Here is a 13,560-nt window from a genome sequence, read left to right on the forward strand (position 1 = left end):
CTGATAACTAAAAGATCTGCTTCCCATTCTATTTTTAGAAATTCTAGAAACCACTAGTAAACCTGCAGATTGAGAGCATTTCCTCAGAATTCTGACTTTAATCTCAGAATTATGATTTATTTCTCAGAATTCTGACTTTTTTCAATATTAAACTGAAATAAAATTTAATCTCAGAATTCTGACATTTTTGTCAGAATTCTGACTTTAATCTCAGACTTTTGAGATTAAAGTCAGGGATTAAAGTCAGATTAGAGTCAGAGAAAAACGTCAGAATTCTTACTTTAATCTCAGAGTTCTGATTTTTTTTCTCAGGATTCTGACTTTAATCTCAGAATTTTGACTTTTTTTCCTCAGAATTCTGACTTTAATCTCAGAATTATGATTTATTTCTCAGAATTCTGACTTTTTTCAATATTAAACTGAAATAAAATTAAAAAAATCAGATAACTTCATTTTTTCAGTGGCCCTAATCTCCTCTTCCTTACTATCACCTTTAGATTACATCTATCAGATTTCCCACTTTAGAGGTAAATATAATGCAGCATTAGCCTCATGTGATGTCACCAGAGGCACGTGACTATTAAAGTTTAATTTGAAATTGTGGCTTTTATCTCGATTAAAATGATTTTAAAAAAGTCCTGCAGGGAACAATCGTGACTAAAAGTGAGTTTGGTGCATTTATAAGAGAATGTGACAGGCAGCTTTAAGTGTGAGGGCGGGCTCAGGGTGGAGGAAACTCCCCTCTCTGCTGAACTTGTGTAGCTGAGCTCAGACTCCGACCAGCAGTCAGTGAGTGAGTCAGTAGTGGGATCGGTCGCCGCATGGCTTCTGTGTAAACTTTCCTCAGCAACAAGTGGAGACGAAGAGCAGAAGCTCCGGAGTGTTTGACGGACCTATCAGGACAAAACCCGCAGCTCTTCTATGAATCTGGAACCTGTGCTCCACTAAGAAACCTGCTGTTTCCCCCCCCGTTCGTGCATGTTCAAACCAGAGGAGAGCTCTGGTGCCGTGGGTCGGCCAGACGACTAGTACAAACGAGTGGCAAACAGCAGTCCGGAGGCATGATTTTGAGACGGAGCTCCGCGGTTGCTGCCAGCTTTCTTCTCTGCTTTCTTGTGGAGGTATGTGGATCTGTTAGCGGGGAGCAGAGGGAAAGGTCACTCGGTTCAGCCCCGCGTCTGGATGCGCCCCTGGGTTTCTCTGCTAGTCCGACATGTGCATCGAATAACCTGTGTTCTGTCTCCCTACAGGTGTCGCAGGGGACGGGACAATTCGAGCTGCAGATCTTGTCGATGCACAACGCGAATGGGGGGTTGCACAACGGCATGTGTTGCGACGGCGCGCGGAGCGCGGCGGATCAGAAGTGCGCACGGAGCGAGTGCAACACGTTTTTCAAAGTTTGTCTGAAGGAATACCAGTCCAAGGTGTCCGCTGCGGGGCCCTGCAGCTTCGGAATGGGATCTACGCCTGTCCTCGGAGGGAATACGTTTTCTTTCAGGAGCCTTGTAAGGGATGACAGATCCAGGATAGTTTTGCCCTTCAGCTTTGCCTGGCCGGTGAGTGAAGGCTCAGATAATGATAATCACCTTTTATAAATTAGTAATACCCCTAATTAAATGCACAGAGAGGAGAAAATAGGTGTTTGCAAGGTAGTTATGTCCATAGATCAGAATGCATATGTTTATATCTGATGCTTAGCAGGGGGCCACCAAGAATCAAGGCATCAATTTTATTGAGTTAACCCACAAAAATAAAGCATGGCTTAAAATATGAATAAAAGATGAATAAAAAAACCCACCTCAGCATAAAACTGTAGCATAAAACCCCTTTATTGCACGCTTTTTTTAGTAAACAACACATTTAAACTTGTCTTTTTCCATGTTCTGTGTGGTAACCAAACTTAAAATTTGGAGTGAAAGTTTTATATTGATAGACAAAAAAAAAAAATACACATAAAACAAGAGGAAAAAGTAAATCATGCCACTTTAACAGTATGTCAGTGGTCCTGGGGTGACTGGTGGCCCCCCCAAAAATCCTGCTTAGGGCCTTAGTTAGATTTGCACCGGCTCTGACTTTAGCAACCCCCTTCTCCCCCTTTAAAAAGTGGATAGAAAAGGCAAGAAACAAAGGAAACATTTCTTCTTGGATTCTTCTTTTTTTGAAGAAGGACCCCCCCCACCACCACCACCATAATTTGTGCAAATTTACAACCTGCAGGTATTTTGGCCCAATAGGCCCAGACCTGTCCATCTTAATCGGTTTAGGGTGTTAAAGTACTTTGCATGTTGTTAAACTTGGAATTCGGCTCGGAGTAAAAGTTGGTCACTAATTTCAAAGTATGATTTGAAGTTAATTAGAGCCATCTGGGACCCATCGGTTTGAGTGAAGGACAAAATGGTTTGAGTTATTTCATCCCTATGTTTTGCCTTCTGTCACTGGGTTAAAAGTGTTCATCATAATAGAGTTGCACTGATCACTCGGCTGGAGATGAAATCTGGTCATATTTTTGCAATCAGCTTTGATCTGTGGTCAAATATTGTACAATTGTGCATTTTAACCTGTTCATTAAATGCATTGAAACTATTAACTTCTACTATTTGTAGTCTAAACACATACATTTTTGTTATTCCTTTGTTTCTGTTAGAAAATAACCTGCTGCTCATATTTTTCTTTTTATGCATTGTAGTAGTTTAGATTAAAAAAAAAAAATCTTTGCCAGGGGAATCTCTAATGGCTTAATCTATTCTCTATTTGAACTTGTTTGCATAATCCAGCAGATTAACAATAGGAGTGAGGTTGAAATCACAGATTTCCTCTCCACTGCCTCATGTGGTTGCTTCTCATGTTGCAGCAATTCCAGAGCAGAAAAAAAAAAAGAAACGTTCTGGTTCTTTGGGTCACACATCTCATTTCCTTCGGGTAAATAAATGACCCTGACAGGCAGGCGTGTTGGAGCTTTGTGAGAGAGATGATTTGCCATGCTGGAGCACATTTCCATGAAGTGAAAAAAAGGGACGGTGCACAGACTGACTGGCCCCACAGCTTGGCCCACAAACTCCTCCACTGTGCCTGATGGCTGAAAGGCACCGTTCGCTGGTATGTGTGTGTGTCCAATTACATCGAGGCTATTTTTATCTCAATCATGATTGAAGCACTTGTAATATCCAGCATTGTTCACAATAATCTGCTGTGTTTGCATCAGTCATGGATGATGTGCTTTTGTCTCAAATGTCTGAGGTAGATCAGATCAGCTCTTAAGTTTTCCAGTGAAATGCACATTTATTTTGGCAAGTGAAAATTTTATGCATTTTTTTTTTTTTATGTACACTCTACCTTAAAACGTGACGTCTATTGTCTTTGTAAACAGCAAAGGTTTCTGTTTACATTCACTTTGTGCATGAACCCTTGCAGCAGGACTAGACCGTAGCATTTTCAAACTTATCGAGTTTAAAAACTCCCAAGGTGACAGTTTAAATATCATGCATAGTAAAATACATTCACTTTGCTATACAAAGAAAAGGGAACATCTGGATTGTTTGGGCAACTGCTTGCAAGGCAGCCCAGTCGTGCAAAAGGCTTTGGAGCTGGCAGCCCTCAAATTGGGAAAGACGAGAGTCTCTCATCCTTCACTTGAAGAGCTTTACTCCAGTGCACACTAACAATTGTCAGGTTAGGTATGATATCACTCTTTGTCCTTTTCATCACTTGATTGGCTGTTGTGGACAGATGGCAGTGTGGTGCAATTGGGCTTGTTGGGTCCTCAGAGTTCACAAAGCCCTCCCCCCCTCCTCTCCGTCCCTTCATCCGCTCTTGTGAGCCACATGAAGTTGGCCTCTTGTCCAGACCGAGGGCTTTGTTTAAGTCACGCTCGGTTGGACCCCAGGCATTTCATCGCTTTAACCTTGCCACCCACGGTAACTGCTGCACTTAATGAGGCTGCACACATGTCCTCAGATCAGGTAGGGTGAGAGCAAGGCATCCAGCTGAACTGGAGGATGTCGGCTTTAACACAAGCGAACCGCTGCTTTTGGAGACTTGTGTTCGGTTCATGGTGTCTTCTTGGTGCTTTTATGTCACAGAAGAGCGAGGGCCCGGCTTCACTGGCCCTCACAGTGTATCGAGTAGAGACAATAGGGTGCCCTCTGTGACTACAGTGAGGATTACAGGACATAATGGAGGTAGCGCAGCTGTAAAGCCAGCTCAGGGCAAGCAACAGGAAGCAGTTGTAATAGACTCAGCAATGGTGGAAGACCTTACCCCTTTGGTCAAAACGGCGTATTTTGCCCCCCTGTAAAGAGAGAGTTGAATATTTAATGTTTTCTTCATCAAAATATGGAACTCTTGATGTTACCTATCTGATTTTAATTTGTCCTTGTCTGGTTTTTATGGGCTAGGACTGATGTAAAGGTATAACATAGTTTTTCTAGGAAAAATTAAAGCAGTTACCCAAATAATCCCTTCCTTGCATATGTGCCGGACAACTGGCTAAGAGGAGATTTTAACAAAAGAAAAAGGCAAGTTTGTCTGTTTCTAACAAATATTGAAGCTGTGGAAAACCATAGAAATTTGCAACCATCACTCACATTAAGGTATTGCTGGGACGCCCCAAGCTGCATATCCATTTACTGGAATAAATTACTTAGCTGATTACCCAGCCAATATTAACTTTGGTTATGATGGAGCTATGATGGGAAGACTGCACAGAGAGCCAAGAAGATGCACATTAAGTTAGTTTAAATCAGCTTATAGAATATGGAAAAATACATGTTTTTCTTTATAATTTGATTTGAATTTTCGGTCTATCAACTCGAGCTGCGCAATTGATCAATCACAATTGTTGTGATATTTGTGGGACTGCTTAAATGTGATTTTTCTTGGCAATATTTCAGGAGATGTGCATTCAAGTTGAGTTTTTCTATACAATATTGACCTCTCTGGGTTTGTCTCAAACTGACCTAGCTTTCTGTAACCAATGATCTAATTATTCATGTTTCCCTCATATTGTGTAATCTTGGCATCAACAAAGATCATGTGCATATTTTGAGTTAAATAACAATCGCATTGTGTTTAAAGGCATATTTTTGGATGCTTAAATGGAAAAAGTCTTCTTTTGTGCTATGGTTATTAGTTTGACAAAAACATTGTAATCAGCAGTTAAAACCTAAATCTGTATATCTATATCGGCCCCATTGGTGCTTCTCTAAAAGCTATTTCATATCAAAATGGAGATTATAAAGGTCATAATCTCATTTTTTAGGACCTGTAATTATAGTTTAATAAAGTAGTAGCAAAATAACAGCTTTGGTTTTCTGTTCGTTCTTGTGATCTCACCCTGTCCAATGCGTTGTTGGGAGGGGGTTCTGCGTTAACTATCTAATCCAATTAGATTAAACAGCATCATTTGATTTTCCTTCCTTCTTGCCTTTCGTACATAATGCTGTCGTGTCAATTTGACCTGGGACATGTTTCTATCCCAGTGATTGATGTTTTTTTATAATTTTTTTTTTTGACAAGCAGGAAAAGTCTGAGAACAAGAATCAGGTGTGTCATAGAACAATAGTCAGCTCAGCCCGGAGGGTAATTGCTGCTGGCTGCTGTGGGAGTAATGTTTTTTTTTTGTTTTTTTATGTACTCCTCTCTGATGTGGCAGTTAAATTCAGATCAGTCAAGTGAAAGGGGAAAAGAATGTAATTCTTTATGGCACCTCACCCTGTTCTACTTTCTTTTTTCATCTTTTTTTTCTATGTGACATTGCACAATGGCTTCTGATGCTTCGCTGCTTATCTGACCTGTTTTCAAGCTACACAGAAGCATGGCATGCGTTTTGAAGCACATTTAATCGAGATAACCTGTGCTTTGTTTTTGTTTCCGTTATTGGAGGCTGACCCGTGCCAAAAGAGCGATCTCTCTCTCTCTCTCTCTCTCCCTCTTTTTCTCTGCTTGTTTAGTTAAACTCACAACAAGACTTTCATCTCGTGTCTGAGGTTCGTGTTTTGATCTTGTTTGCCTGGTTAAAAAGAAAAGTCTGTTAGTGGTTTCTTTGTTTATGTTGGCAAAAGGTGAGAATCTTTGCTTATGAGATTCCAGTGTATCCTGTACCTTCCTTGGATAATTAATAAGCTGTTTTGTTGAGATAATAGTCTTTGGTTAAGTTTTGTTTTTTTGCCTTTACTATATGCCTTCAGCTCAGACATCTAGGAAAATATCAAGAAAAAAAACTTTTCTGTGGTTGAATTATTTTCTGTGAGATTTAAGCTGTGCACTGTTGGTCAGGTGGCTGAAAGTATGCACTTGCAAGAAAGAGAAGTTTAATTCCATTTGATTCTTATTACAACAAAAAAAATCTCACTTTTTTAAAATTATTCTTTCATGTTCATTTATCTTATATATGATATAGAATTTCCTTAATACAAGTATTGGTAAAAAAAAAAGAAAAAAAAAAGACCTTTTTAGTGGTTTAAAGTCCTCAAAAGGAGATTGCTGGAATAAGCTTTCTCTGCTATATGTGCATATAGTGGCTGAAATAATTGTCACATTTACAATAAAACTCCTCTTTAGAATTTCTGAAGTTATAAAAACCCAACCAAAGGAGTTTATTTTCAACCCTTTCAATCTTCTCTTCTCTCATATCCAACCTTATTTTTGTGTAGTTTGTGAGCAGTTACCATCCTCTAAGGTTGGAAATGGGCAGAATGAAAATATCATCATGCACCAAGAAGACCACACAAGATTGTTTGGCTGTTTCGGAGAACTAAATAGGCTTACAAACTAGAGAGGTTTGCAATTCGGATGTGCTGATTGAAGACCTCAGCTTCAACCTTTGGCTTCAGCCTGTTTTTCCAGGACACATGGCTCTCCTTATTTTGTTATAGTGCTTAGTAATAGCATGGATCCATTTTTTCAGTTTAGGACAGGAGGAGTTTGTAGGAAAATTCCCCTATTGAGAGGATTCAGTTGTGTTCTTTGGCAAGTGAGTGTGATTTGTACTGGAAGGATCTTTATCGCCTGTGTTGGTTGTCTGTTGGACAGTGCTTGCTCGGCCAGGAAAGATAAGACATATGGCCACACTTACTGCACTCCTTGGGTGTGTGTGTTTATGTGTGTGTGTTGGAGAGAGGGAGTGTGTTTTCTGTAGTTCAAAGAGAAGCGGTGAGTCAGCTGGAAGCCTGGGAAAAGTGAACCTGGCAGTGACAAGACGGGTCCAAGCTGATAAGGGGCGAGGAGTTATGGAGTGTTAGTGAATGAGAAGTTCACTTTCTTCCAACAGTTCTCTTTGTCTTAAATGGCGACCCTTGAGACAAACTGAAACGAAACATCAAAGGCTGTCTTAATTATTTTTAAGGCTAGGACCGCTCTATTATCAGCCCGATGAGGATTACAGTAGTTCAATAGTCGCCTTGTCAAGGCAAGCCCAAACCGTGCAAGGTCTGGGTGTGTTTTTGTGTTTTGTAGATGTGCCTTAAAGGTATTAAGATCTGAGGCGCCCTGCGAATTTGTGCACAAGCACGCTCTATCCATTATGTCTATTTCAGCAAACCACAACATAAACTGGAGTTCTGTCTTTGCAGCCATTGACGTAGTGTGACGTTTCATTCTTATACAGGTGAACTGAGTTTGTTGATGTTTTTTCGCTTGGCGGAGATCCAGTGCTCTTCATAGTGTAACTGTCAGGGAAATGCATCTGGAAAAACAGAATGTACAGATCTCTGAAGGATTATTTCAACTGACATAGGCTGTGGTATCAGACTCTACCCTAATGCGCTTTTTTGTTGCCCCCCCCCCCACATCAAAATTGTAGATCTTATCAGTGTTTTGCTGTATCTAATCAGTAGAAAATAATTTGTCTAGTCATATACAGTAGTGGGATATTTTGTTCTAATCTGCACCTAATGTTTTGAAATGTTCCCCCTTTCTGTTTTTATAGATAGTTTTTAGTCTGTGAAGTTTAAAATTCCTTAGTTAAAATGACCAATTGTAGTCAGAGCCCTTAAAAAAATTATAACCCATTAGTTAAATATCAATAGGATGCATTAGGTGCTTATTTTAGCATTGTAAGCAGCTACTGGTTAAATGCTTGCAGTATCGTTGGGTTGCATTTGCATGGAGGAAGCTGCAAGCTTTGGATACTTCTGTAATTACTTTGTTGCAGTAATTTTGCTGTAAAAACTGAAATGAGAAAAAAAGCAAACTAATTTTAAAGAGAGAAAACTGGACAAGGGGTGTAGGGTTTAAAATGGAGGAAAAGATAAAACCTTTTGGAGAAAAATGATTTTCTTCTATAGTTTTCAAGCTAATTATTAAAAAAAAGACCTAAACCTTGCACTAAATTACTTTTAGTATCACTGATATACAAATGACAAAACCTGCTTTTTTTTATTCAGATGTTTTTAACATTAATAGGCTCTTCATCATATTTAGTCTACAGATACTCTAGGTTTTTAGACCCCTGCGCAAGATGGATCAGATCAAGGTCTTAAACCTTAAATTTAATTTAAGATTTAGTCTATTAAAACACATAAAAAGAGTATTTAAGATGGCCTTTTTCAACACCAGAAGAACCTCTGTTTATATAAGTATTACATTTTGGTAAGTCTTGTGAATAAGTAAATATTCAGTTTTATTTTTACTGCATAATCAAACTGAGTATCTGATTATACCCGTACCTGTACGAAATCCCAAAGTGCACTTTGATTTGCTATGAATAAATGTCGTGCCAGCTCAGTGAAATTGCATTAAAGTTCTCATTATTTTGGATGGGATCGCTGCTTGTAATGAGCTGTTGTCACATGCGTGTGAATTATTTCTGTTAGTCATATAAAGAGGTTTCCAAATGTCATGCATCAGAATAGCTGGTAATGATGTTTTTGAGGACTCTTGTTTAGGCTTGAAATGTAATCCACCGAAAGCTGGTATGCTAAAAAGCTGAAGTTCCTTTGCCGTTTTTTTTTTTTTTTTTTTAGGTGTTGGACACTGTGGAGAGGTGGGGGGGTGGATGCCAAAGCTTTAACTTGATACTTGCCAGAACACTCTTGTTCTGACTGCTAGAATAACTACCTGCAGGTTTCGACAACGCTGAGGATGATCAGGCTTCACATTACCACTGACTCAGGTTCAGCGTTAAGCAAATGCAAGCAGTTATGAATCAGGACTTACTGCAATGTCTTGATGAGTGTTGCATTTCAAATAATAGTTGTCCTGATTGCAGGGAAATATTGGCAACCGATCAAACAAATGCCTTCTGTTGAAATGGAAAGTTGTGTGCCTGAGAACACAAGGTGAAGGCAAAGAAGGGGGGAGAAAAAAAATCCACTGGAGTGAGTCATGATCCTTGCTTTCTTTGTGTGGAAAGTGAGCAGGGGTTTTCCTTTGGAGCGTGTTTGTTTACCATGAAGTCATCACAGCGAAAAGGGCCTCATTGGCACTGCAGAATTTTTCGAATGCCTCGCAACACTGCAAGAAGCTGCACAAGTTCAACAAGTGATGCTTCTTTCTAGTGGATGCCACAAGTGGTTACACTTTCCCTTGCTTTTGGAGATGCGTTGGTTCTCTCATCGCTGCTGAGCGTGGTGGGGTGAATGTGTAACACGATACTGGTGTGAGCTCCGTCAACCCTGAATCGAACAAAGCATGTTTTTGGGAGACTGAAATGTAGATGAGCCTTTCAAAGTTTAGCACTTTACTTGTTTTCTTCTGCTGGATCCTCCACACTTTTTACATTACCTGTAGCTTTTGCAGAACTAGTCCAAGTTACTTACATTAGTGTTAAAATAAAATCCTTTCTCAGTACCTTTCCTTGCAGTTTTTTATTTTATGTTCTTCTAAAATATCTTTTTAAAATTACATGGTATCTTTTCCTGGGTGGGCGTTCAGTTTGCCCACTCACCCGTGTGTCTGCCTTTGTAGTCATGGGGGGACCTCTGCACCACTTAAGGCTTATCCTTCCCCCTGTTAATCAGATCAGCAGGAACATTGTTGTGAGTTTGAAGATGTTTCTGTGGAGGCTTTGCTATAAGCCGTTCCAAAGACTACAGGGATGAAACTTCACTTGGGTACATCTTAGGCAAACTGGGAAAGTGAGAATGTTGCCATCGCTACTGCCATTTTTGGAGGAATTATGGTCCATTAACTTTAAGAAAAATTATTTGGGAATGTCTTTTTTTTTTAATGCTGATCTTTACTGATGTTCTTTCTTTCTCTTGTCTTCCTCAGAGGTCCTATACTTTGATAGTGGAGGCCTGGGACTTCAACAATGAAACCGGTGGTGAGTATTTCTTTCCGTCTGTCATTTACGTCCTGCCCTGTTTTCTCTTCACTGTCTCTTGGCCTTCCTCGTGGCAGCGCCTGGGAGACATTATGTTGAAGGTCAGGGAAGGAAGTTTATCCTTTCTGAACTCCACTGCCCTCTTCCCCAAGATACACAGGCTGCTTTTTAAGTGTGCTGACAGGTGCCTGGGCGGGCAGGAAGAAGGGACAGTGAGGCAGAGGAGGGGTGTCTCACTCATCACACCGGGCTATAAAAATGTTTTTATATGCCAGATGACTGATGGTCGGTGCTGCCACTTTGGTCGGACTCACACTCCCACCGCCACTGAGGTGTCAAACATAAGAGCTCATGCAGACTGCAGCCTGGTCTGTGGTCTCCATGCAGGGGTCTGTGACCTCTAAACTGTCCTCTCATAGATTTCAGTTGGTGCAGGTGACCGGACTGGGAGGATCTGATGCACCATTTAGACCCTGTACGTTTTTCTCTAAAGATTGTGAAAAACACGCTGGTAGCATCCTGCTGCAAAAGAAATCTAACTTCTGGCTGCTGTTTGGACTCCAGCTGGTTGGTGGTCAGGTTGGAGACAGTATGGAGATTTTTTTTTTTTTAATCGAGGGCAGGGCTTCAACCAGAGTTTGTTTGTTTTAGCTCAACTAGGTTTCGGTCTTTTCTGCTGCATTTGCCGTTCCCCAGAGAACTATTAGGAGACTAGTGTGAAAAGCCTCCTGAATGTGCTCTCACTGTTGGTTTAACTTTTTACGGTTGGCACGGGAGCTCACAGCTCTGCTCGATTCATCTGTTACTGTCCTAAATGAGCTTTAGAGTTTTCCTAATCTAAATGGGGACATTCTGGTATTTAGGAATGCAAAGATTTACAGAGGCTGCATCGATAAATGTATGTATATATTTAAAAATGTGAGATAATTTAAGCTTGGTCAGCCCTGATTGACTTTACAACAATATAATCCTAGTGCACCTTACTGTGTGAATATGACTTGAATTTGGCACTAAATAAATTCAGACAAGATGTAATAAGGTGCTTGAAAGGCGAAATCTAGAGACATTCTTTTAGTTTATTCAACCTGCGAAAAAAGAGGGTGTTGGTGAATATAGTGAGACTAGATCTGACAATTTTGGAAAACATTTTGTAAATCTAAGTTATTCTAAGGATCATATTTGTTTGAGAAAAAGGCTGTTTTAGTAATGCTAGCCATATCAGTTGCTCATTTAAAATACTGAAGACGGGAGGGTTAGACATGAAAAGGCTTTGTTGTCATCATGACTTTTAAAAGCATACACATTATTGACATTTTTCCCTTTTAAATTTTTTATTCTTTGGCTGCATTCAGCATAGGGAACTGGAGCTCTGCCCCTCTCCCACCTGTTTCTAGGTAATGCCATTAAGTTATTTCAAATCTAGCTCCTGTATGTTACCCTCACTTTAAAAAAATGACAAATTTGAGAGTAATTAAGGACGTTTCTATGGAAAGAAAGGAGTGCCACTCGTCAATATAGACAAACCTCGCCTTATTCCTGTATAACAAGCAAAAATTGAAAAAGTAAAATATTTGTTCTACATTAGATATTAATTTTCTCATTCTGGCCGATCGATTGGCCTCTATTTTCTTAATTTTTGGAAGATGGGTGATCTGCCAATACTTGGATGTGATGCCAGTTTTTTCGGCTAACCTGATCTACCTCTGTAAAGGTCTGAAAACCACCCTCTGCCAGTACCTCAAACTTTAATTTATGCTTGAGAACAGATATTTCACAAGTTTTTATTGTTTCACAGGCAATCATTGTTTTTTCAGTGAGATAAGATTAAAATATCTTGTGATCTTAAAATAACTGACAGTGTCAGTTATAAAAAGAAATCTGTATCGGCTTTTTAAGTATCAGAAATCTGTGATCGGCCAGAAACCGGTAATCCCTACAACCCCTAAAATACAGTGAAACTGTAACATCAAGGTCATTAAACCGTCTCAAACCAAATAATACTTTATTTGTACTGATTCCCATGTTTAAATTTCCACTTTAACCTCTGTTCTTATTATAACACTGATATTATTTGTAAAGCTTCTAAACTGTTCCAGAGCAAAGCTCATTTTATGAAGCCGGCCTGATTAATGCTGTGGCCCAGAGCAGGCAGCAGGTAGCACGGCTCTGCTACTCCTGACACCACAAGCCAGCAGGCCGTAGAGAAATGCCACACAGTTTCGCTCTGGATTCCAAGCTGCTGCGAAATATTGGCGGCCACTGCGATTTCAGAATCCACCCGCCAACCGCTTTAGCGTGGTAAATAAATAACAGCACCATGAACCGTCCTCCCCCCAACCCACACACATTCACCCACCCAGAATTGCATCACACTACAGAGATGAGCAAGTCACCTCCCGGTCAGCCACCTCTGCTCTTCTGTGAGCCACAGTAAATAATGACTGACATCTTTTTCATTCTCTCCCAGGTGAAAGATTTAGACATCAGGTAGTGAATGGAGCGCTCCATGCAAGACACTAGTGCTGCTTGGTGTGTGGAGGTTGTAAGCAGACAGCGTAGTGTCTGGAGAGTGGGTCCACTGTTGTTTCTGCAGTTCAAGTGTGTTTGCTCTCTTTGTGAAGCTCATAACTGTCCCTGACTTTTGGCACAGTCGGCCCGTAAAACCTCCTCTGTGTCTGACAAGATCCTGGGTTTAGGCTTGTAAGCCACACTCGGCATGGGCGTGTATGATGACCCTGAGCAAAATACAGCTGTTTTATGATATCATAGCATTTGCATACTGTTTTAAAACAATTTACTTATGTATTGCCCCTTATGCAAGCATTTACTTATCTGAGATTTCGAACAAAACACCTAAAATTGTTCCCTTTGCTGCAAGATAAGCCCTACCCCATTACATATTGATCTACTACAGTTAAGACAGGGTTCAAAGCTATTTATTTATTATTCAAAATGTAATACTTAGAATGCAAAAATCTATGATAAATTCCCATTAAAACAAAACTTTTCTCTCTGTCTGTTAAGAGTACATAAGTATAACTTGCAGGTTTTAGCTGGTCTAGTCAGGCTATCTGCTGTGGAGCATGTAGTTGATTAACAGCTATGTACCTAATTTTACCAGCTATAGTTTTACAACTGATATCTAATATGAGTTTTTGGTAGCACTTATTTATTTTAATTATATTATGAGCTATATCTCCAAATGGCTAGGTATATTTTTCTTGAAAGGAAAGGAATTAGTGTTTGTTTATCAGCCTGCGGATGGGCTGTGCTCGGCAAAAGATAGAAGAGTAGCAGCA

The 13,560-nt window shown here is 40.0% G+C and overlaps 1 protein-coding gene across 1 annotated transcript in view; it reads left to right on the forward strand.

Annotated features, from left to right (window-relative positions):
* The first annotated feature begins 763 nt into the window (after positions 1–763).
* jag1b (jagged canonical Notch ligand 1b) overlaps positions 764–13,560 on the forward strand; it is a 34,648-nt gene continuing 21,851 nt past the window's right edge. Inside the window, exons 1-3 of the mRNA XM_038267539.1 lie at positions 764–1,121; positions 1,251–1,556; positions 10,210–10,261. Of these exons, the coding sequence (XP_038123467.1) occupies positions 1,062–1,121; positions 1,251–1,556; positions 10,210–10,261 (418 nt within the window). The 5' untranslated portion in view covers positions 764–1,061. The remainder of the gene's footprint in view (positions 1,122–1,250; positions 1,557–10,209; positions 10,262–13,560) is intronic.

The sequence above is a fragment of the Cyprinodon tularosa genome, unplaced genomic scaffold, assembly GCF_016077235.1.
Source record: "Cyprinodon tularosa strain WSP-4 unplaced genomic scaffold, ASM1607723v1 ctg676, whole genome shotgun sequence".
In the NCBI taxonomy this organism is placed as follows: domain Eukaryota; kingdom Metazoa; phylum Chordata; class Actinopteri; order Cyprinodontiformes; family Cyprinodontidae; genus Cyprinodon; species Cyprinodon tularosa.